At 53.9% G+C, this 21757-nt stretch overlaps 2 protein-coding genes across 3 annotated transcripts in view; one reads left to right on the top strand and one right to left on the bottom strand.

Annotated features, from left to right (window-relative positions):
- The window catches only part of Ccm2 (CCM2 scaffold protein), a 49472-nt gene extending 36549 nt beyond the window's left edge, over positions 1 to 12923 (top strand). For both annotated transcript variants that reach the window (XM_021210497.1, XM_029545335.1), the window contains exons 3-10: positions 767 to 850; positions 1311 to 1494; positions 5516 to 5652; positions 6859 to 6994; positions 9192 to 9249; positions 9768 to 9906; positions 10306 to 10444; positions 12255 to 12923. In XM_021210497.1, coding sequence (XP_021066156.1) covers positions 767 to 850; positions 1311 to 1494; positions 5516 to 5652; positions 6859 to 6994; positions 9192 to 9249; positions 9768 to 9906; positions 10306 to 10444; positions 12255 to 12535 — 1158 coding nt within the window. In that variant the 3' untranslated portion in view covers positions 12536 to 12923. The remainder of the gene's footprint in view (positions 1 to 766; positions 851 to 1310; positions 1495 to 5515; positions 5653 to 6858; positions 6995 to 9191; positions 9250 to 9767; positions 9907 to 10305; positions 10445 to 12254) is intronic.
- A 1132-nt stretch (positions 12924 to 14055) lies between these two features.
- On the bottom strand, positions 14056 to 21757 carry Nacad (NAC alpha domain containing). Its single transcript, XM_029545310.1, has 8 exons — positions 21605 to 21757; positions 15472 to 18999; positions 15231 to 15340; positions 15074 to 15145; positions 14727 to 14873; positions 14498 to 14641; positions 14233 to 14355; positions 14056 to 14143 (listed from the first exon to the last, which is right to left on the bottom strand). The coding sequence occupies exons 1-8, from the start codon at positions 21669 to 21671 to the stop codon at positions 14129 to 14131; spliced, it is 4206 nt and encodes a 1401-aa protein (XP_029401170.1). The 5' UTR covers positions 21672 to 21757; the 3' UTR covers positions 14056 to 14128.

Genomic DNA, 21757 nt, shown 5'->3' with positions numbered 1-21757 from the left:
TCCCAAGTGCTGGGATTAAAGGCGTGCGCCACCACGCCCGACCATTAATTCATTTCTAAGGGCAGAGCCTTTGTGGCCTAATCCCCCACAGCCCACCTTTCAGCACTTGTACTTAAGGGTTAAGTGTCAAACATGGATTTGGGGGTGCATTCAGGCCATGGCACTTCGCTTTTCCATTTGTGCACATTTGTTGACTGAATCCAATTTTTTTTTTTTTTTTTAATTTTTAGTGGGGCTATACACAGCACTCCAACAGTGAGCAGGAAACATCTGCCATCTCGGCCCCTATTCTACCAAAACTAGTCTTGAGATATCTTTGAAAGACTTTGGATGCCAGTTGTGAACACAGAGCAGTAGGAAATGTAGGAAGAGCATCACAGCTGCTAAGACTTCAGTAACCGTGCAGGGCTGGGGCTGGAGAGATGGCTCAGTGCTAAGAGTAATGGCGCTCTTCCAGGGATCCTGACAAACACAGGCGTACGTGCAGGTTAAACACACACAAAGCACATGATAGGATAGTAGGTAGGTTGGTAGGTAGGTAAATAGACAGACATAATCAATTAATCAATCTAGCTACAGAGTGAGTTCCAGGACAGTCAAGAGTTATACAGGGAAACCCTATCTTGAACTTAACAACAACAAAATAGCTCTCCTGACAGTGCAGAAGACTGGTGGGCCTGATGGCTGGGGGCAAACAGTGGTCTGTGCTCTGGAGCGACAGTAGTCCTGGCTGTCGTCACAGTACGCTTTCCTCCCTCTCTTGCAGTATTTAGGTCAGTTAACATCCATTCCCGGCTACCTGAACCCTTCCAGTAGGACGGAAATCCTGCACTTCATAGACAAAGCAAAGGTAACAGCCCCGCCCCCATCAGCCCCTGGTCCCTTCACCTTTGACTTCAGCCTGAGAGGGACAGCTCAGCTCTATCACTTTGTGGGTGTTCTTGGCTATACAAAGTCTTCAGACAAAGATGGTGTCTTAGTTGGGACCTTTAATCTCTAGACTTGGTTTTGGTCTCCTTCCCAAACTCAGTTTTAAGATATTCTAGATTTCCAGATACTGATCTAAAACCAGAAGAATCCCTCACATGATTCAAACATGTTGACATCCTTGGAGCGAGTGCCACCTCTCCTTGGCTTCTAACCGAGGACTGTAGCTCCCAGAGGAGAGCTCAGTACAGTGGTCCAGCATTTCTGATGCCCGTGATTGGAGCGAGTGCCACCTCTCCTTGGCTTCTAACCGAGGACCGTAGCCCCCAGAGGAGAGCTCAGTACAGTGGTCCAGCATTTCTGATGCCAGTGATTCTTTGCAGCGGTCCCACCAGCTTCCCGGGCACCTGACTCAGGAGCACGATGCTGTGCTCAGCCTGTCTGCCTACAATGTCAAGTTGGCCTGGAGGGACGGGGAGGACATTATCCTCAGGGTGCCCATCCACGACATCGCTGCTGTCTCCTATGTCCGAGATGATGCTGCACACCTGGTGGTCCTGAAGACAGGTATGGATTGGGTGGCTGGTCTGGGAGTCCACGTCCACAGGAAGATCCCTGGTTTCCTGACATTGTGATGGTTTCTGCGGCTCCAGGCTAGGCACTGCCACCTGTTATGGCTGTAAATTTGATTTCCTGCCATGAGCTTCTGCCCCAGGGTACCTGTCACACTCAGGGCCTTTGGAAACTTGAGGAATATAGTATTCGGGGTCAGTGTTTAATTAAGGTTTTTCTTGGGCCAGATGTGCTCAGAGGCAGGTGGATCTCTGAGTTCGAGGCCTGGTCTCTAAAAGTGAGTTCCAGGACAGCCAGAGCTACATAGTGAGGCCCTGTCTCAAAAAACCACCTTCCTCCTGGTGATTTCTCAGTCCCTGCTCCCCATAATTGATGTTGCCTCCACTGCTTAGGTACAGGGGGACCCCCAGGAAGAAGGGTGGTGACTGAAAGCTGTAACAGGAACTTCCTCTGTGCCCAACCCATATTTGTTTTGTTTTGTTGTTGTTGTTTTGTTTGTTTTTAATGAGACGGGGTCTCACATAGCCCTGGATGCCTTAGAACTCGCAGCGATTTCCCTGCCTCTGCCTCCTGGGTACTAGAGTTAAGGTGTGCCCTGCCACATCTAGCTTCCAGTCTACATTTGAGCCCCAGTGTTCCCAAAGCTCAGGCAGTAAAGCCAGTTGCCCTGGCCTCAGGTGCTGCCTCCTTGTTCAGTCAGCAGGGTGCTCCTTCACTGGCTGTGCTCCTCCTCTGCGGATGCTCACAGAACCTGCCTTCCTTCATGTTAGTGTGCAAGCTTCCACCCTAACATCTAAGCCAGTGAGAAATGAGGGGAGAACCTGCCCCACCTGTGTCGGCACAGGCGCACTGGCAAGCTGGCCTGGGCTTGCTGGGTCACTCTGAGTGGTTAGGATGATCCCAAAGCCAGCCCCAGAGGGCTGGTGACAAGGCACAAGGGTCAGATGACCTGGGTGTTTTCAAAGTATGGGAAGAGTGTCTGTCTTATGATGCTAGTTCAAGTGCTATGGTTAGTTCCAGGCAGCTGGAGGGTCATGAAGGAGTTTTAGCTGCTCTGCCTTGTCTGTGTGAAATGGCTCATTCCCTGCCCAGCACACTTACATACCATATTTTCTCTTATACAACTCACATGTCCCATATCACACACACTACATACACACAGTTGCATATATCACACACCTATAGACTCAGATGCACTTGTCCGCCCAGCCCAGTCACATCCACACACATTTGTAGATACATGTGGTAGATGTGCCTTCACACAGACAGTAGTTTGATTACCAAGTTCATCTGAACAAGCTCCTTTTGAATTATTTAACTTACAGAGTGCAAAGGCTTGTTTTCAGTTAAGATCTCACTCTAATCTTATCTGACCTGGAATTCACTCTGCTGTCCAGGGTAGACTTGAGCTTACAACAGTCCTGCCCCAGCTTTCTGAGTAATGGAATTACACAAGTGAGCCTGTTAAAAGCAGAAAAGGCTTGTTTGGCTCTTGGCTAATGAGGTTCCAGATAAAGAGACCCTTGCTTCTAGGCTTGGTGTAGGTGGGGATTGCATGGCAGAACATAGCTGCTTGATTCACAGCCAGAAAGCCAAAAAAGAGGAACAGGGTTGGGCCCCACGGTTTCTTTTGATAGCAGGCCACTGTGACCAAAGCACTTCCTGAAATTTTTCTCACTTCCTGGTAGCGCCACCCTGAGGCCAAGTCTTTGCCACTTATTTAGCATCCAAATCATAGTGCTTTGTTTTTTTCCTCAGGGTTGAGTGAGCCTGTCTGTTTGATGCTATGAACAGTATGAAATTGTCACTATTTTAATCTGTAAAAATGTCAGTTTAACATGACTCAAATTAGTACAAAGTATCTGGCATGAATCGCCTCAGTTAGCATCTGTAATATACCCAAGAGGGGTCCATGAGTCTCTGCTCACAAGTGGGTGAAGGTAGGTGGCCTGAAGTGGTCCCTTCCTGCTTTAGACCCCTGTCCAGCATCGCCCAGGTGACCCTCAGAGAAGAGAGGGAAGAGACTAGCTCCTGATCAGGTTCCTGTGGGTATTTTAAGCTGATATGGAGAAGTGGTCCCTATAGTTCTCATGCTGCAGGAATGTTTCTCTGCTTGAATCATTACAATAAATTGTTAAGGAAGAGAAAATAGAGATTTCCCTCCATATAAGGAACATTCCAAAACCATGAGAAACAGTGCTGAGGTTCTGCTCCTCTCACCAGCAGAGAATGCATCTCTGTCCCAGGGCTGGCCTCGCTGTGGCAGGAGTGTATGTGCATCCACTCTGATTCAGGCTTCTGGGCACATGGGCTGCTTTGGGTTTTGGCTTGTAGTTGCCTCAGCCAGAGCCAAGCAGATGCATCGGTAATGCTTGCTGGGCACCTCCTTGCACATGGCAGGAACCTGGGAGCCTCTTCTGTCCAGAGGGCTCTGGTGTTTGAGGCAGCCCAGTGTGGAGAGCTCAGGTCCATTCACCTTGGAGAGTGGGTGAAGCAGGGAGCCTCTGTATCTGCCAGAGATGGAGGAGAGACAGGTGGCAGGCAGGTCTGAGCCTGAGTGGCTGTCTCAGCCTGCTGCCCAGAGGGTAGAAGTGACATCCTCACAGATGGCACCTGGCTGGCACCCACACTTCACAGCTGCCCACTGAGGGCCAAGAAGCTAATTTAAAATGTTAACAAAAATAGAAACAAGGGAAATGACTTATAATAATACATTCATAGTCTCTCTGTATGTGGGGTGGGGCTTACATATACCAGCTGAGCTACATCCCTAGCCTTCTTTTTTTTTTTAAAGTCACATTCACTATATATAAAAGTTTTTTTGAGATAGTGTTTTGCTAAGGCTGGTCTTAAGCTCACTGGCTAGCCCAAGCAGGCCTTGAACTCATGATGATTCTTCTGCTTCTGGCATTGCAGGCATGTTCCACTATGCCTGGCTTTAACAGTGTCTCTAGTTTGCCTCCTGTACCTAATATGTCGCTATGAGAGCACGTGACCGATATGACTGGAGAGCAGTGAAGCGCGGGTGTGATTCAGCCTGTGCTATGGTGCTTACACTCAGAAGCTCTGTGGTCAGTGGCTGTCGTCAGGACACGGCTGTCCCAGGATCTCACTGGTAGTTCACAGCCATAGTCTGCACTCCCATCTCCACCTGCCCTAAGCCTGTCTCTGCCTGTGCTCCCAGGGCTGTGGCTAAAGCCTCATGTTTCTCCAGTTTTGCCTTCTGCACACTTCTGAGGAGGGTGACAATAGGGCCACCTCTAAGCTTAGCATACAGTCCCAGAGCCCTTCCCAGGCTGGTTTCAGAGCTCCGCTCCCAGGACAACTTGGGAACCACGGTGTGTTTTCTGTGTATACGTTTTGTGTACAGTGTGAGGATGTGGCCTTGGGCCTTGTCCTTATCCACAGCTAGGCCAGTCACAGGCTTTCAGGCCCCTTGCTTTAGTTTATCCATCTGCAGGAAGAGAATGCCTTGGGCCCCAGCTCCCTTGAGGCATGGACCCCTGCTGTTATTATTTGTAGTCTGTTAACTTGAGTTGTGTGCACCCCTGCCTTTATATAGCTTTATGTAGTATATAGCTTTATGTAGCTCTAAGCCGTCGAGGGCCAGCTGGCATGGTTTGGCACAGTGGGGTATGAAGATGGGTGCTTAGGTGCCCGGCACCTCTCACAAGCTAGTTTTGTTTGGAAGGACTAGGGGCTGGGTTTTATTTATAGATTTATTTTTAACCAATATCTTTATTTTATACACACACACATACCATGTTGTGCTGTGGTGAACACCTGTGCCATGGCATGCATATAGAGGTCAGAGGACAGCTTGGTGGAGCTGCTTCTCTTCTTCCACCATTATCGGGTTCCTGGGGATGGCGCTCAGGTTGTCGGACTTGCATGGCAAGTGCTTTCACACTGAGACGTCTCACAGGCCCTGGGGAGTGAATGTTCTTGCTGGTACCTCAGCTGCCCTTGTGCCTGCCCTCCATGCACTGCACTAACTGATGTGTTTACTTCTCAGCCCAGGACCCAGGCATCTCTCCCAGCCAGAGTCTGTGTGCAGAAAGTTCTAGAGGCCTCAGCGCAGGTTCTTTGTCAGAAAGTGCAGTGGGGCCAGTAGAGGCATGTTGCCTGGTCATCATGGCCACAGAGAGCAAGGTGAGACCTCCCTGTTGTGTACCAGAGCTGTCCACAGCTTCTGCCTATCCATGGTCCAAGCCTTGCCCAAGACCCAGCTCACACCCCGGTCCTGCCTGTGATCAGAGGCTGCCTTGCCTCTAGCCCAGCCCTACCCAAGACCCGACCCCAGCCTTAGAACCTTGACTGTAGCCAGTCCTTCCTTCTGCTCTGTCTAGTACTACTTCACACATTGTCCCTTCCCAGTGTTTCTCCCTGACCAAGCCCTGCCCATGACCTAATCAGTGTCCCCGCCTATAACCACAGCATCTCACACTCCCAGGTTCCAGAGGGCACCTCCCATACCTAGATCTACTTCACTCCCCTCTCCAGCCTTGCCCATAGGCTCTCTTGGCCAGTCCCCTAGCGCCATCCCCGAGGTGGTCAGTAGAGCGTTTGCTTACCCGTCTCCTCTTTGGAATGTCTCTCCCCACCCTCACACTGACTGACAGTGATGGCTACAGGCATGGTGACCTGAATACCACACCCTCCTGGTACTTCAAACAAAGTTAGCATTTCCTCAGCACATGGCAGTCACAGCAGCACAGAGAGGAGCCGTGGAGCCTCAGGACTCACTTGACATCTTCCATGCAGTTTTTGCCTCTTGCTTTCATTGACTAATGGTGACTGCCCACCTAAATGTTCTCTGGCTCACCTCACTTAGCCTGCGAGCTAGTGATGCTCTCAATCAAATACTTTGTTGTAGGCAGCTACCCAAGCACTGCAGAATGTTGAGCAATGTCCCCAGATACTGTCACATCTATGGTTCTGGACAAAACCCTCTAAAGAAGCCCTGTTTTAAACAGCACACTGTTATAGAAGGATGCCACTTCTTTTGGAAATGTCTCTAAGGTCGGAAGTGAGACCAGGATGTCTTCTCTCTCTTACTTGGGCTTAGATGGGAATTTTGAACATTGATGACCAGTTAGAGGAAGAGGAGGCAAAGCTGATGCCAACACCCATGGCCTTCAGATGCCTGTGAGGCCACACTGGGCCATATCTCTTCTCAGGCCTGTTTCTGTTTTGTGATACCCTCTGGGCTGTGAGAGGCACTGGGCCATTTGGTTCTGGTCTGCTCCCCGTTTATATTGGTGGTGCCCCTGAGACATTATGGGTTCCCTAGTGACTGTGGGAAAGTGCTGTCTGCAGCGTCAGCCACTGAGGACAGCTGTTGTTCCCTCACGCTAGGTCGCCGCCGAAGAGCTGTGCTCACTGCTCAGCCAGGTCTTCCAGATTGTTTACACGGAGTCTACCATCGACTTTCTGGACCGAGCAATATTTGATGGGGCCTCCACACCTACCCACCACCTGTCACTGCACAGTGGTATGTTGACTGGAAGGGGGCCGGGTAGGAGGCGTGAGCAGTTCATCTGGAAGCATAGGTTCCCAGACAGGGATGCTGTGGAACTGGGTAGATGGGGCATGTTTTGGAAACCTTTTGGTATACCTGAGCAGCTCTCAGTGTGTGGCCCCTTGCAAGACCACAGGCAGACTGCTTGAAGTTGTTCTGGCTTTGTGAAAGACTGAGACCAGGAAACTGGAAAGTGGCAGGAAGAGCTAGAGGATCCTAGCAGCCAGCACCTCTACACCATGATAAAGCTAGAGGAAGTGCTGTGCAGACCTCCTGTTAGTCCGTAGATATTTCCTGTCTGGGTGTGGTGACATACTTGCTATCCTAGAACCCATGAGGTAGAGGCCAGAGGATTGCTACAAGATTAAGACCAGCCTGGGCTACATAGCCTGACTGTGTTTTTACAGTAGCACACTTCTTACGTGAGTTACATTTCTCATTGCGGTACCCAGTGCCTAACAAGGTGCAGGGTAAGGGAGGGATGGTTATGGCCTGTCCCTCATGGCAGGGAAGCCAGCCGCTGGAGGGGAATGCATGGTGGCAGGTGGCAGAAAGCTCTGTGGCATCTGTAGTTGGGAAACCAGGAGGGAGAGGAGTAAGTGGGGCTAGGCTGCAACACATCAAAGCTAGTGACCCCTTCCCTCAGCAAAACTCCACAGCTTTCTCACACGGTGCCACCAGTTAGAGGCTAAACGTTCAAACCCATGAGTGTTGAAACAACCTGTGGGAAACAGTTGACACTCAAACCAGTTGCTGGAGGCCCCTCCCAGCATGCAAATGGAAATCAAGTAATGCAAAATGAATTCATTCTGACTTCAGAAGTCCCTGTGGTCCTTGACAATCCCTGTACTGTTCAAAAGTCCAATCTCTCCCCAGAACACATGACAAACCTTTACCAAAACCACCCAAAGCCAGGTCACATACTTAGAATCCACTTCCAGGACACAGTGGCACAGGGTGAACATTTTCCCTTCAGAAGGAAGGATGGGGCAGAGCAGGGAAAGATGCTGATCTGTAAGACCAAAATCAAGTGGGAAGCAACAGATCCTGCAGCCTGTGTCTGGGGCACATGGTGGGATAGCCCCAGCTCCAAGGGCCGGGTGGCCCTGCCCTCTGGCTTTTTTGTCTGCAGCTCACAGCCTCTTTCCTGGGATGGCTATGATCGACAATGTAGCTTTCTTTCACAGACATGCCTTAGTTTCTGGCCTCTGCAACATCCTGAGGTCTGTGCTGCGACATAGGCTTTACCTTCACAGCCGCACAGGATGGCCTCTCACCCCTGGGCTTCCTGGTAGGGTTCTGATCCTGCTGAATGTTGCTTGGCTTAAGCAGCTTTCTGGAACCATGGTATAAGATGCCACGGCCCCTCAGTCTTGCACTTCTCATGCCTATATCACCAATACCATGTGGACAGAACTGTCAGGTTGTACCCCAGCTCGTGGACCTCGTGGACCACCGTGGCAGCAGCGTACACTTTGTTGGGTAATTGTTTTCAGGAGCATAGGCCTCTATGCTTTATTTGAGTCTTCCTGTCCTCCTGGGTAGAGTGGTGAGCAGGACCGTCACGGAAGCTTAGTGCCGTCCCACCTTGAAATTTCCTGTTAAATAAATGTGTCAGTCCAGGACATAAGCAGGGTACTACCAGCTTCTTTACCAGGATGTAACCTGAATGGCCTTTAACCTAGTTCCCGATAGAGCCTATTCCATATCTGAAACATATGAGCAGTTTTCACCATGTGCATTTCTGTCACCCATTAAGCCCTAAGTTCTAGACTCTTCCACATTCCTCCTACAGGCCAGTTTCAAAGGCCTATGAACCACACACTCAGGTTTGTTTCTGCAAAGGCCCTATCCTGATACTATAATCTATTAGTGTTCTTTAGGGAACAAACCCATAGAATGAATATTCTATGAACAAGAGGGTTCATTGGATTGGCCCACACAGCATAGGCTGGGTAGTCCAGCAGTAGCCACCGTCCGCACACTGGAAAGGCTGAATTCGGTGTCTGCTCAGTCTGTGAAGCTGGGTGAGGCTGTCATGTGAGGAAGAGCTGTGTGTCAGTGGGAGGCGAGGCCATTGAGAAAGGCAGAGATATATGTGTGGTGAAGATTAAGGAAGCCTCTAGGACAGTGGTTCTCAACCTCTGTGTCCTCTACATCTTTTGCACAGATGACTCTTCCACAAAAGTGGACATGAAGGACAGTTACGATGCTGACGCCAGCACCTTGTGAGTACACGCACTGAGTGCGTCATCAAATGCTGGGTCTTCGGGGTCTGCTCTCTAGCTCGGTCCTCTAAGTCCTCTTAGCTCCAGAGTCCACCTCTAGGCCCTGCCAGTCCTTTCTTGTCCCTACCTTCTGTGGCCTCCAGAAGTGATCTTGGAAAAGGCACAGAATGATGATGCCATGCACCCTTCTAAAGCCTGTTAGCTCAGCCCGTGCATTCTCCCAGCCTTCCTGACCCTCTTGTGCTGTCTGTCAGCTATGGCCAGGCCTTCTGCCCTAGCTCTCCCTCCCTTTGCCCACAGCCCATCTGAGGGTCACTTCACTGGGTCTCAGGTCCACTAAGGTTGGCTGACTCCTGAGAGCTCCTTCATCTCCATATGTGGCTGGCTTATGCCCAAGCAGTTCTTTCTTAGCCAGTGTCCGTGCTTGTATTTGTGAACAGGATGACAGGCCCCAGCCCACAGTAGCCACAGGAGGTTGGGTTGTGAGGCCACCCACACTGAACCTTGTGCCTTTGCAGCTGCTTCCAGGACTCTGGGGATGTGGGAGGCCTGCCACCCTTACCCTTCTGCATGCAGACATCACCCCATAGCAAGACTGTCAGTGAGAGTGAGCTGAGTACCAGCGCCACGGAACTGCTACAGGACTACATGCTCACGGTAGGCAGTGGCCTCCGCAGCCGCCTGGTTTTACTGTTGGGTCTGGGGGCGTCTGGGGGCCTGAGTTGGTGCTGGGCTGTTTGGTCTGGACCATGCTGGTACTCATTAGAAAACAGCAGCTCTGCTGGTGCCTAGGCCTAATGCCTCTGTCTTTGAAGTCAGCCTTCTGGACCTGTGTCCCCCAGGTCATGTATGGACCCTTACTGTTCCATGCAGAGCTAGCTTCAATCTCTTTAGCCCTTCTGAGCAATCTTTTGTTTCAAGACAGTAGCTCTGTGCTTGTCCTGGTTCCCTGTGTAGCTCCTCTGCTGGCCCTGATGACAGACACATGGTGGCATTCTGACTCTACAGCAGGGCCACGCTAAGCCCTCCTTAATCTGCACTTCTGTTCCTTCACAGTTACGTACCAAGCTGTCATCACAGGAGATCCAGCAGTTTGCAGCTCTGCTACATGAGTACCGCAATGGGGCCTCTATCCATGAGTTTTGCATCAGCCTGCGGCAGCTCTATGGGGACAGCCGCAAGTTCCTGCTGCTTGGTGAGTGGGGCTTGGAGGCCCGCTGGTCCCCTCTGGGAATGTGCAGAGTCCAGAGGGGAGGAGCTCCACCCCGTGCGTCTCATCACAGCATGGCTGAGGCTGCAGGACTGCCGTAGGTACTTGGAAGGGCCCTTCTCCCTCTGCTCAGAGCCTTGAGCTGAGCTGGATGGGCTCTGCCAGGAAGTGAGAGAGGGCCCTGAAATGGAGCCTAAACAGAACCATCAGATCTCAGCTGTGCTGCTGGAGAGAGCCCAGGGACTCTTAAGGGGGTATCTTTGTCAGTGGGTTTTGGGGGAGCATGTAGAAATTTGTCGAGTGAAGCAAAGACACCAACTAGATAGAAAGTATCTCTCTTGTACATCTTTGTACAAGACTGGCAAAGTGCCTGGCACATCCTTCAGAGCCACTGCCAGTCTCGGTGTTAGGCTGTCACATCAGCCTCACACCTGGCAGGAACAGCGCTGCCTCTGTGGTGTCCCCTGCTTCTAGCAGTCAGAACAGTGAACAGCAGCAGCTCAGGGAAAGCTCTGAGGGTCGTCCTGTGCTCTAGTAAACCAGGGAGGCCCAGCTGGTCTTGTGTTGTATAGGCCCGGTGAGCATCAGCCTCAGCCGTCAGCATCAGCATCTGCCTGGGGCTGTCTTAGGTCAGGAAGGGCTAGGCTTACAAGAGTCTAGTCTGAGCGCTTCACTCCCTGCAGGGTCAGGTACCCCGCAAGGCTCACATTCCAGGTCCCTGGCATCCAGCCCAGAATGCACATTCAGAAGCCTGAAGCCAGCTCCTTCCCATTTTGTTCTCGGCTACTACCTCTATGTCAGAAATGGCAATAGAGCCAGGCACAACAGGACCCAGACGTCATCTGAGCACTTAGGAGACTGAGGCAGGAGGATAGCAAGTTCAAGATTAGCTTTGAGCTATATAGCAAGGTTCTCAGAAAAAGTAGGTTGGAAGAGAGTTGAGCTGTGGATACCTGCTGCTGCTGCTGCTTAGAGTCCTGCGTCAGGCAGGCAGTTCTGTTAGCCTCTAGGCCTCTCTTCCACCTCCTGGCCCCCACCTAAGCAGACTTTTGTAGGAGTACAGAGTCTCATGCAGGTCAGGCTGGCCTCAAACTCTCTGTGTAGGGGAAAGTGACCTTGAGCGCCTTAGCTTCTGTTTCCTGTGTTCTGTAATTAGTAATGTACATGATATGTCAGGGTTCTCTTAAAGGCTCCACCTCAGGAGAATGCTGACTGTAAACTCACCTGATGTGTTCATGAAACCCTTATCCTGTCTGGGTGGGGCCCAGCCTGCCTACCCACATTAAGGTTTGGGATTCTGAGATACTGGTCTTCCTGAGTAGGACTGGTTTTGGCATGAGTCCTGGCTCTGAGAACAGACCTCATTGCCAATGGCTTTGTGGCTTTTGCATTCTGTCCTGTTAGATAGGGGCTTCGAAGGTCCTAGACCCTTGGCCGATGCCATGCCTCAAAGCCAAAGAGGGTGAGAGGGACAGACAGCAAACTATTTGTAGCTTGGGCCCTCGTCAGTCAGGTTTAATTAAACCTGGCTCCAGGCCGGGGGGGTGGTGGTGGCGTATGCCTTTAATCCCAGCACTTGGGAGGCAGAGGCAAAGGCAGGCGAATTTCTGAGTTCGAGGCCAGCCTGGTCTACAGAGTGAGACAGCCAGAGCTACACAGAGAAACCCTGTCTCGAAAAACAACCAAACCAAAACAACAACAACAATAAAACCAACCTGGCTCCAGGGCACAGCTTGTGTGCTGTGGGGGTCCTGAGCCCCCTCTGAGGTGTCACTCTGGGGTTGTTTGTTGCCAGGTCTGAGGCCCTTCATACCTGAGAAGGACAGTCAGCACTTTGAAAACTTCCTGGAGACCATTGGCGTGAAAGACGGCCGTGGCATCATCACTGACAGCTTTGGCAGGCATCGCCGTGCCCTGAGCACCACCTCCACATCCACCACCAATGGGAACAGGACCACAGGCAGCCCTGATGACCGCTCTGCACCCTCAGAGGGGGATGAGTGGGACCGCATGATTTCAGACATCAGTAGTGATATTGAAGCGCTAGGCTGCAGCATGGACCAGGACTCAGCGTGAAGGAGCGGAACAGCACACACTTGTCTCACACAGCCGTCCCAGGCCTTCCTAGGAGGAGTGCCCAGACCTGAGTGCCAGTCTTTCCCAGCTTGGAGCTAGGGAGGGGCTGCAGACAAAGGGAGCTCCGGTGGCCAGGTCCTCTACTGTGAAGGAGTGGAGAGCTGCCACAGGACATGTGCCCCAACACAGGGCAGAAACCTCTGTGCCTATTCCTCAGGGGCTCAGCAATGCCTGTAGCATATCCCCACTCGGGGAGGGCCAGGTGCAGCTGGCAGGGAGAGCCAGTCCTGCCGGCCTGGCCCTGGACAGCTAATATTTGCACATGACTTTTCCTCTTCTACTTCTCAGAGACCTTAAAAACAAGTTTACTGCAATGTGAATAATTTAATCTCCAGTTGTCAAGCATTTTTTTTCCTATTCCAATTGGTTGAAAGCCATGTTGTCACAAGTGGGGAGGGGTCTTTTCTGGCCCCTGTCTACTGAACCATGACTGCCCATAGCATTCTCGGCCAGGGTAGAAGAGACAACTGGTGCTTCTGCTTTGGCTCTGTGGACAAGGGACAGGAGCAGGCATTTTGGTATCTCTCACATGTCAGGGCTGCTTTAATCTATGCATTCTGTGTATAGATAATTTCAAGGGCAGTCCCATGCTCTGGCCCTGTCCCTAAGCCTCCTTGATGGTCAGAAGTGCACTTTAAAAGGAAGAGGGCAGCCTACGAGCTGAGAATAGGGGCTGCTGGAAGGCTGACGTGGGTCCCCTGGCCCTCACTCTGTCCCCTGCCAGTCAGCTCCTCACTTCCTGTCGGCTTCATTCTGGCCTTTACCCTCTAGACCCCTTGAAGCCCCCTAGCCACCAGGAGAGGAGGGACGTGACCTGGGGACAGTGACCTGCCCTAGAGAGCTAGGCCGAGGAGTCTGGTCGCATGCCTCTGCTGCCCATACTTGGTGAGGAGGCTCTGTCTCCTGCACTGAAGGCCTGGGATGGTTGTGGCAGAGTCCTTGGGGCTCTTTGAACACCTCAGTTGTATCCAGCACAAGACACAGTGTCCCTGGGACCTCATGAATGCTTTCCTCAGCAGTATTGTGACTTCAGGACAGTATTTGACAGAATTCTCCTGTCACCTGTCCTGGGTCTAGACTTGGGGGCCTAGGCCAAGCCCAGGCAGCCAAGGCATTGTTGGGGTGCTCTCTCGATTTACATGCGGCTAATTATCTCCTTGAAGTGGGGATACTGAAGACAGGCTGATGTCCACCCTGTGCTCAGTTATGTCCTAGTGCCCCACCAGGACACCAGCGGGGTACACGTGGAAGTAAAGTACCAGGGCAGCCACGAGGAAAGGATAGGAGTTACATGGCACGCTCCCAGAGAGAGGTGAAGGGACTCCGGGGGATGACAGCCACAGGGTGAGGAGGGGGAGACACCAGGGGACACTAGAGGGCAGTGACCAGACATCAGAGGCCCTGATGAGACACCTAGGGGTGATGAGACAATACCACAAAACTGAGGGGAAGCCAGAGGGTGATCATGTGACACGGCTTTATTGGGCTGCAGAGCTGAGAAGAGGCAGGGCAGGCCCCGCTTCCAGTCAGCAGCTACATTGTCAGTTCCTGCAGAAGAAACATAATGTTAGCAGAGGGTCTTTTTGAAGGACCTCCCTAGGGACATCTGGGCCGAAAAAGGAGCCAGTATTTCTCACCATGATAGCATTGACAATATCACTGTGGTTGTCCTTCAGGGCCCGCACAGCCTTTGCCCGGGACACATTGGCCTGGGCCATCACCAGTTCAATGTCACGAGGTTCTAGTCCAGCGTCCTCAACCTAGTAGAAGGGAATAAGGAGGTGGCTTAAACTGCCTGAGACCCCCTTGAAGCAGGGTGCTGCCCAGGCAGGGTAAAATCCCACCCTAACCTCACCCCGCCCCCAGGCACCCGTCAAAGTGTCCGGAGCCTCCAGGTCTCACCTCCTCATCTTCCTCCTCTTGCTCCTCACACTCTGGCCTCACCCGGGGCCCAGGCGACAGCTCGGGGACCAGGGCCGAGGACTCTGAGGGCACCTTGAACTTCTCTGCTGCAGCTTTGTGTACTTGCTGGGACAGGTCCTCAATCTGCAGTACAGACAGCTGTGTGAGTAGAGCCCACTGACCCCGGGCCTTTCCCCAAAACCACAGCGTAGCCACAGCCACGACAGACCTTGGCCTCGCCAAAGACCACGTAGGTGTCTGAGGCAGGGCTCTTGAAGACATCCGGCTTGGCAATGACAAACAAGATATTCTTGGACTTCTGGATGGTGATCCTGGTGACTCCCTGAATCTGCCGCAAGCCCAGTTTCGACATTGCCTGAGGCAGAGAGGAGACTCAGGACCCTTCCCCTCTGTAAGGGCCTCCTCAGGACATTCCAGTGTTTAGGGGAGGGGTGGGTTACTAGATTTGACTCAACCCACTGCGGGGATAGGTGTTTCACTGACTTCCGGGTTTGGGGGGGCATTAGTGAGGATGCCTCCTTTTATATATGTCCTCTAGGGGACCCCTCAGCTGACCTTTCGAGCCTTCTTCTCACTGCGGCTTTGCTTGGCTTTGGCAATGGTCTCCTCATTGCTGCTTGCTGGGCCCTATAAGAAGGTGGAGGCTAAGCATCTGTAGGAGCTGGGCCGTTGCTCACCCAGAGAGAGACCCACCCCCTTCTGGGGCCAGCACCTGTGCGGGGCACTGCGATTTCTGAGGTGAGAGATCCTGCTCATCCAGCTCACCGGACGACTCCCCGTGGCTATCCGAATGCTGGCCAGAGCCTGGGGCCCTCTGCGAGTCTGAGGGAGGGGGGAGGTAGGAGGGCCTCTTACTATTGCAGATGGTCCACCAGTCCCATTCTCTTGTGTCCCCCTGGGAAGAGTCCAGCTGGCCCAGGCACTGACACACAAACACACCCCTATCCCCTTACCTTCCTCCAGGCTATCCTCATCCTCTTGTTCATGAGCTGGGAACCCTCGAGGCCCCAATGGGTTCTGGGTCCCAGAGGGAGGAGGCACTTGGCAGGGGCTTGAGATGATGCAAGCCAGGTCTTTGGCATCTGTGGGGGTCACCTTGGGGTTGAGGGTGGAGTGAGGTGAGAGGCTGACACGCTGTCGGGCTCCCAGAGGCTTTGTGCATCCTGAGGTGGTGATGGCAGCAGCTCCCTGGGCTCCTGCCCGAGGCATCGGACCACGAGAAGCTGGGGGCTTCTCTTCCAATGAAGCTTTCTGGGGCGGGGGGCACAGGCAGGGATCCGGGGGCCCTGGGGATGACTGGAATGCCCTGTCGAGGGTACTGGGAGCAGGGTCAGGATCCAGAAACCTATTCTGAGGTGTGGTGAGCAGGTCACCAGCAGAGTTGTCTGGGGAAAGATCAAGGGTACCAGGGGTCACCTTGGGCGGTTCTGCACTGCCCAGGCCCAGCATAGGCTCCAGGTGCTGGAAGGGTGGTGCACACCTGGCAGTCTCTTCAGAGAAGACCCTGCTCAGTGCGCATGTGGCTCTCGCTGGGGACCCTGGGCAGGAACCTAGCCTGGCTTGTACAGATACAGCCACAGGCAGCCTGGGGCCTGAGGTGTCCTTGTTGCTCATCAGCTGTGGCTGGCTGACCTCAGAGCGAGCAGCAGAATGTGCCCTGAAAGTCTCCATGGCAACTTGGGATGCTGCTGACTTGGGCCCATTTCCCTGCCCTGGTGGTTTGGTGCCTCTGCCACGCTTGTTCTTGGCCCTCAAGGCCTCTCTTTGAGGTGAGTGGGTCTTGACCCCATCATGGGCTTCAAGACATGCTCCCTGCTTGGGTGCAGACATGTTCTCAGCTGCCTTCGCCCCCATGCAAGATGTGGGCTCAGAGGTCTTTGTGCTCAAAGTGGGATCAGACTCTTCTTCTGGAGTCCCAAAGCTGTCACTCTTGTCACCTGGCTCTGAGCCATTCTGTTGGGCTTGGTTTGAAGCTGGGGGTGCTGAGTGTGGAGGAGGCTCTGCATCCCCCTCCTTAGGCACTGACCTTGGTCCTGAGGCCACACCTAATTCCTGATGGGCCTCAGAGACAGAAGGCTTGGTCCCTGGGGTGTAGCCTGCTTCTCTCTGCAGGGCCTGAGAGGTGTCTGAAGCTACCAGCTCTGGGTCTGAGGTGGAATCTGTACCTCGAAGGGGTGGAGGTGCCATCACAGGGGTGTCTTGGGTTGCTGTGGCAATCCCTTCATCCTGCTGGGACTCCAGTGTGCCTACAACCACAGATTCTAGGTCTGAGGTTGACTCTAAGCCTTGCAGCGGTGAAGGTGATGCTACTGGGGCAACCTGGGGTCTGGTGATGCTCTCCTCAGCCTGCTGTGGTCCCCATGTGGCAGCAACCTCATGTTCTTGGCCTGAAGTGGGATCTGAGCTTTGTAGGGTTGGAGATGATGCTGTAGGAGACTCCTGGGGTACTGTGACAATCCCTTCATCCTGCTGGGACCTCATTGTGACCACAACTTCAGGTTCTGGCTCTGAGGTGGGATCTGAACCTTGCGGGGCTGGGGGTGATGCCATAGGGGAATCCTGGAGTTCTGGGATACCTTCCTTAGCCTGCTGGAACTCAAATGTAGCCACGGCCATAGCCTCTGGACCCGAGGTTGGAGCTGCACTTTGTAGGGGTGGAGGTAATACCACGGGGACATCAGGGAGTACTCTGAGACACCCCTCATTCTGCTGGGGCTCTAGTGCGACTACCGCCACAGACTCTGGGCCTGAGGTGGGAACTGTACTTTGCAAGAGTGGGGGCAATGTCATAAGGGGGTCCTGCAGTATTGTGACACCTCCCTCAGCCTTCCAGGGCCCCTCTAAAGCCACAGCCACATACTCCAGTGTCGAGGGAACGCCCTGGCCTTCTTCCTTCAAGTTCTCAGGAAGGACTGGACACGAGGTGGGGCTTGCTCCTTGCTGCAGATCTGGTATTGCCTCTGCAGTGAGGGGCTTACAGCCTAAGATGGTGCTTATCCCCTCATGGCAGGGCTCAGGAAGAGCCTTGGATGCTTGTTCTGCAACCGAGTCAACTTTGTTCCCCACCCAAGGGGTCACTGTGGGAGCTTCCTCCGCCTGGTGGTCCGGAGCTGCTTGCTGATCGGGAGGCGTCCTCGTAGCTTCAGACTCTATGCCTAGAGTTAGGATCTCTTCTGCTATTTCTGCAACTGATTCCTGGCTATTGGTAAGACAGATCTCTTGCTCTGATGTCTGAGGTGTGAACTCTATCCCTGGAAATGTGGCCCTGCTTCTGTAGGCCTGCTCTGTATTCTGAGCACTGGGCTGGGCATGGGGCTCCCCACTGTACAGCCTGTCATCGTCTGCCCCAGCATAGGAAGCCGAGTCTGAGTCAGAGGAGGCCGCGGAAGTGTCATCCCGGAAGGCGAAAGCCTCATCCATGCCCTCGATGATGGACAGATCGGACAGCGACTGCAGGAAGGAGGCAGACGTGCTGTCATCCTCAACCTCCCCAGCCAGGTCTCCATCTGGGGTTGCAGCAGCAGCAGCAGCAGCAGTAGCAGCTATCTCCTCTTCGTCTTCCTCCTCCTCTTGGGGCAATGGTGTCACCTCCACAGCCTCCACCTGGAAGATGAGGCTACCCCGGAAGGGTAGTAGGGCAGCAGGGATCATCGGGTCGTTGGCCAGGAAGTTCGGGTCAAAGAAATGGCCCTCTTGGCTCCAGGAAGAGCTGCTGTCTGCTGAGAGGCTAGACTCAGAGGATGGGGACTCTGGAGGTGCTTCGGGGTGTGGCTCTAGGTCATCTACCACTGACCCTGATGGGGAGAGGCCCCAGTCGGAGGGAAAGTCCAGTCCTTCAGCTGGGGCCAGCAGGCTGAGGGAACAGGAAGGTGATGAAGCCCAGCTGTCCCCGTCTGCTGTAATGTAGGAGCCAGAGGGTGAGGCTGGCGTGGAGTCCAATAACTCATCCAGCAGCTCGGCCTCCAGGTCCCAGGCATCCCTGTGGGGCCCATGGTCAGGAAGCAGGGCATAGGTGGTCTTGGTGGGAGTAGAGGGGGGTGTGAAGTAAGACTCGAGATCGGGGGAAGGGGAAGGCACAGGAGGATCACCCTGAGAACACAGCTCCGGAGGTGGGTGCCCACCCTCCCGGTCCCTGAGCACTGGCCAGGCTGCCCTGGGTGAAGCGATGACCTGGCATGTCTCCTCACCCATCACGATGCGGGGCTCCAGGGTGGTGGGGAGAGGGCCTTCGGCAGGCACAGGCCGGAGAGGCAGGCCCTCGGGGAGGGCCACTAGGCTTGGGCTGCCCTCTGCGGGGTCCACCCAGGCTGAGGCAGCTCCACTGGGCCCTGCATCCCAGCTGGCCCCCTCGGGCTGGGGCCGGGCTCCTGGCTTGCTGGACAGGAACGTGAGGGCCAGAGGACTAGGCCCCAGGGTCAGGCCATGGGGCTCCAGTTGGTCCTCTTTCAGGATGGTTGCAATAGCTGCATCACATGAACGATCTGTGGAGACAGAAAAGGACAGGAGATGCCCTCAGGACACATCTCGGGGCCAGGCCAGGTGAAGAGCTGAGCACGTGGTTGGGCGGGTTTCCATGGATACAGTTCCAGAGGCGGGCTGGTCAGGGAAGTTAGTGGAGAAGACAATGGCTGGTAGGGGAAGTGTATTTGAGGAAGGATTTCCAGGTGTTGAGCAGATCAGGCAGCTGCTGACAGAGGCTTTGTAAGAAGGGCAGCCGTGAGGGCGCCGGTGTGTATTAAAACTGAGGCTTTGGGGAGGGGGTACTTCAGCAAAGGCAAAACTAGCAATGGTGTCTGTTCAGAACCCAGCTTGCCTGTTCAGCTCGGTTCAGCTGGGTTCAGCTGGGCTTGGCTGGAACAGAGGGCCACGAGAACCCGCTGGACAGTGCCAGCTTTTTCCTGTGACAAGGGCAGGGGTCCTGAACACTACAGCTCTGGGACAGTCCAAGTCCTCTGTAAGCAGGCGCATCTACCTTAGCCCATCTCTCTCCTACCCTTGCTGCCTATACTCGAGGCCAACCTCGGGTTCCTCAGAGCTCTCAGCACGGCCCTGCAGAGAGCTAAGGAGAATGGAGAATGGAGGCAGACATGTACCACGGAGTTGCAGCATCCTGCTCAAAAGGGCCGTGGTGGGCAATGATGGCCACAGGAACTGGACAGCCGAGGGAAGGCTGGCCAGGTCCTCTCCATGGAGACAGCCGCTCAGAGTAACAGATCCTCCACCATGCTGGGAGCTCCTGGCCTGCCCTGGGGTCCGTCTCTAGGTCTCAGGCACCATCTGGGTCAGGTACAGGTGCTCACAAAAGCTCATGGGCTGACATGCCTTCTGCCGACATGCTGCACCACACACACATGCTCAGGCCGTGGAGCGCTATGGGTCAGAAAGTACTTAGGGACTTAGGAAGGCAGTAAAGAAACCTCTCCAGATGGCAGCACCCCACCCCACCCCTTTCTATCTTCCTGGCTAATGCTGTCTTGCCTCTTGGTGAGCTGCGTGTCCCTACTCAGGTCACTCTGCACATTCATTTGAGTCTCATGGCTTTTAGCTCCACTGTGGAAGTGTTCCTCTTGAGTGCTCAGTTTTAAAGACTCTGTAACAGCCCCTCCCCCACCTGGACCATGGCCAAAAACACATCTCTCTGAAGTATCCACTTAAGGCCTTCCTAGTGTCTGTCCCCAGAGCTCAGTTCACGTCCTGCGTAAGTGGAGGAGGAGCAGTGCCTAGGGGCCTGCGGCTCCAGCAGGCACACAGCCAACACTGCTGGCTTTACCATGCTCACTGGTGACAGGGCAACATCGCCTGCACCGTGGCGGCTTTGTCTTTCTCAGCTACTGAGCAATTCTCAGCCCGGATGAGAGGGAAGCTGGAGGGGAGACAGCCACCTCCCTGATATCTGCTCTCAGGAATGTCTGAGCGCTGGGCTCTTTGACATCAGCTGGACTCACTGACCCGAAGCTGGGCTATTAGGGCAATCGGGTCCTGACAGAAAGGGAGAGGGGTCCCTTCAGGTTCTTTGAGGGAGATGGTACTGACGTGGGTGTGGCTAGTAGCCATCACTGGGCGTTCCCAAGTCAGGCTCTAGCCATCACCACTTCCTAGTGTGGCCCCAGGGCAGTAGGGCAGAATTGGGCCAAGGTTAAAATGGAAGGGAAATAAAAAGCCAAGGGGTGTGTGTGTGTGTGTGTGTGTGTGATTCAAGGTCACCAAGTGAACCAGCTTATGACTGGGTCTAGGGAGTCCCAGCCTGGATTGCCTGTTCCCCATCAAGAGTAAGATGGGAACTGTTAGCTCCCACCCAGGATCCTGGCACAGCACTGGCACCATTCCCATTCTTGCCCATCCTGTCCCTAGATAACTTCTTGCGCCCAGCAAGGTGCCCTTGGCTTTGCCCAAGTTACACTCAGCCCATCTCCAGCAGGGACCATTCAAACTTAGAGTATCCTTAGGCCTGCAAGTGGACTGACCTCTATCAACATTTAATGCCCCCTCTTCTCCAAGGTCTGCATAGAAAGACCACTGCTGGCCAGGATAGCTGTTCAGAGCCCCACCTCTCAGACCCGGCTCTGCTGGTGTCCTCTGGCTGGGCTCCCAGGTTCCATCGGTCCTACAACTCCCTTCTAAGTCTAGCCGCTTGCTGCCCTAGGCACCCAACGTACCTCTAAGGACCCTCTGGTGGTCACAGGATGAGCCTGCAAGGACCCTTTGGGCCTCCTTCCAAACCTGCCACCCCACCGTTGGTTCTGGGGCCCAGCTCTCTGTGGACAATGGAATGCAATGTGGCACAGAGACACAACTAAATGGGACTTGGTCCAAAGAGTAGGGTCCCTACAGCCCAGAGTGAAAGGCCAAGACGCTGCCCTTCATAGCTTCAAGGCTAGGAGGATGCTGTCTGTGGCCTCCAGGCTACAACTCCCAGGCATGAAATCCTGGGACTGGGGGNNGGGGGGGGGGGGGGGGGAAGATGCAGGTGGAGGGAAGAACCGGTCTGGAAAGACAGGGGAGGGGACTGTGAGGAGGCAGAGGGATGGAGGAGAGAGAAAGCCAGAAAAGGTATTGAGCCAGAAAGGGGAGCCGGCGCGGTCTCACCTGTGCGGGATCCAGGCCCTCCTGCCTCAGGCAGCGGCAGCTCAACGCCCGCAGCCTCCCCTGGCATGGCCTGGACGTGTGCCTGCCGATACCTCTGTCTCTCTGTCCCTCTGTCCGTCAATGCGCTCGGAGTAGCCAGCACGGCCACCGCCC

This window comes from Mus pahari, chromosome 13 (genome assembly GCF_900095145.1).
Source record: "Mus pahari chromosome 13, PAHARI_EIJ_v1.1, whole genome shotgun sequence".
Classification (NCBI taxonomy): Eukaryota; Metazoa; Chordata; class Mammalia; order Rodentia; family Muridae; genus Mus; species Mus pahari.
Note: the sequence above shows the minus strand (reverse complement) of the source record. Positions and strands in the feature narration are given on the sequence as shown.

Excerpts from the sequence above, each read along its gene's own strand:
- Nacad (XM_029545310.1), bottom strand. The coding sequence starts at position 21,671 with ATGCCAGGGGAGGCTGCGGGCGTTGAGCTGCCGCTGCCTGAGGCAGGA. Across the intron at positions 15,146-15,230 it reads AATCGCAGTGCCCCGCACAG|GGCCCAGCAAGCAGCAATGA; the intron begins GTGCTGGCCCCA and ends ACCTTCTTATAG. Across the intron at positions 14,356-14,497 it reads AAGAGGAGGAAGATGAGGAG|GTTGAGGACGCTGGACTAGA; the intron begins GTGAGACCTGGA and ends CCCTTCTACTAG.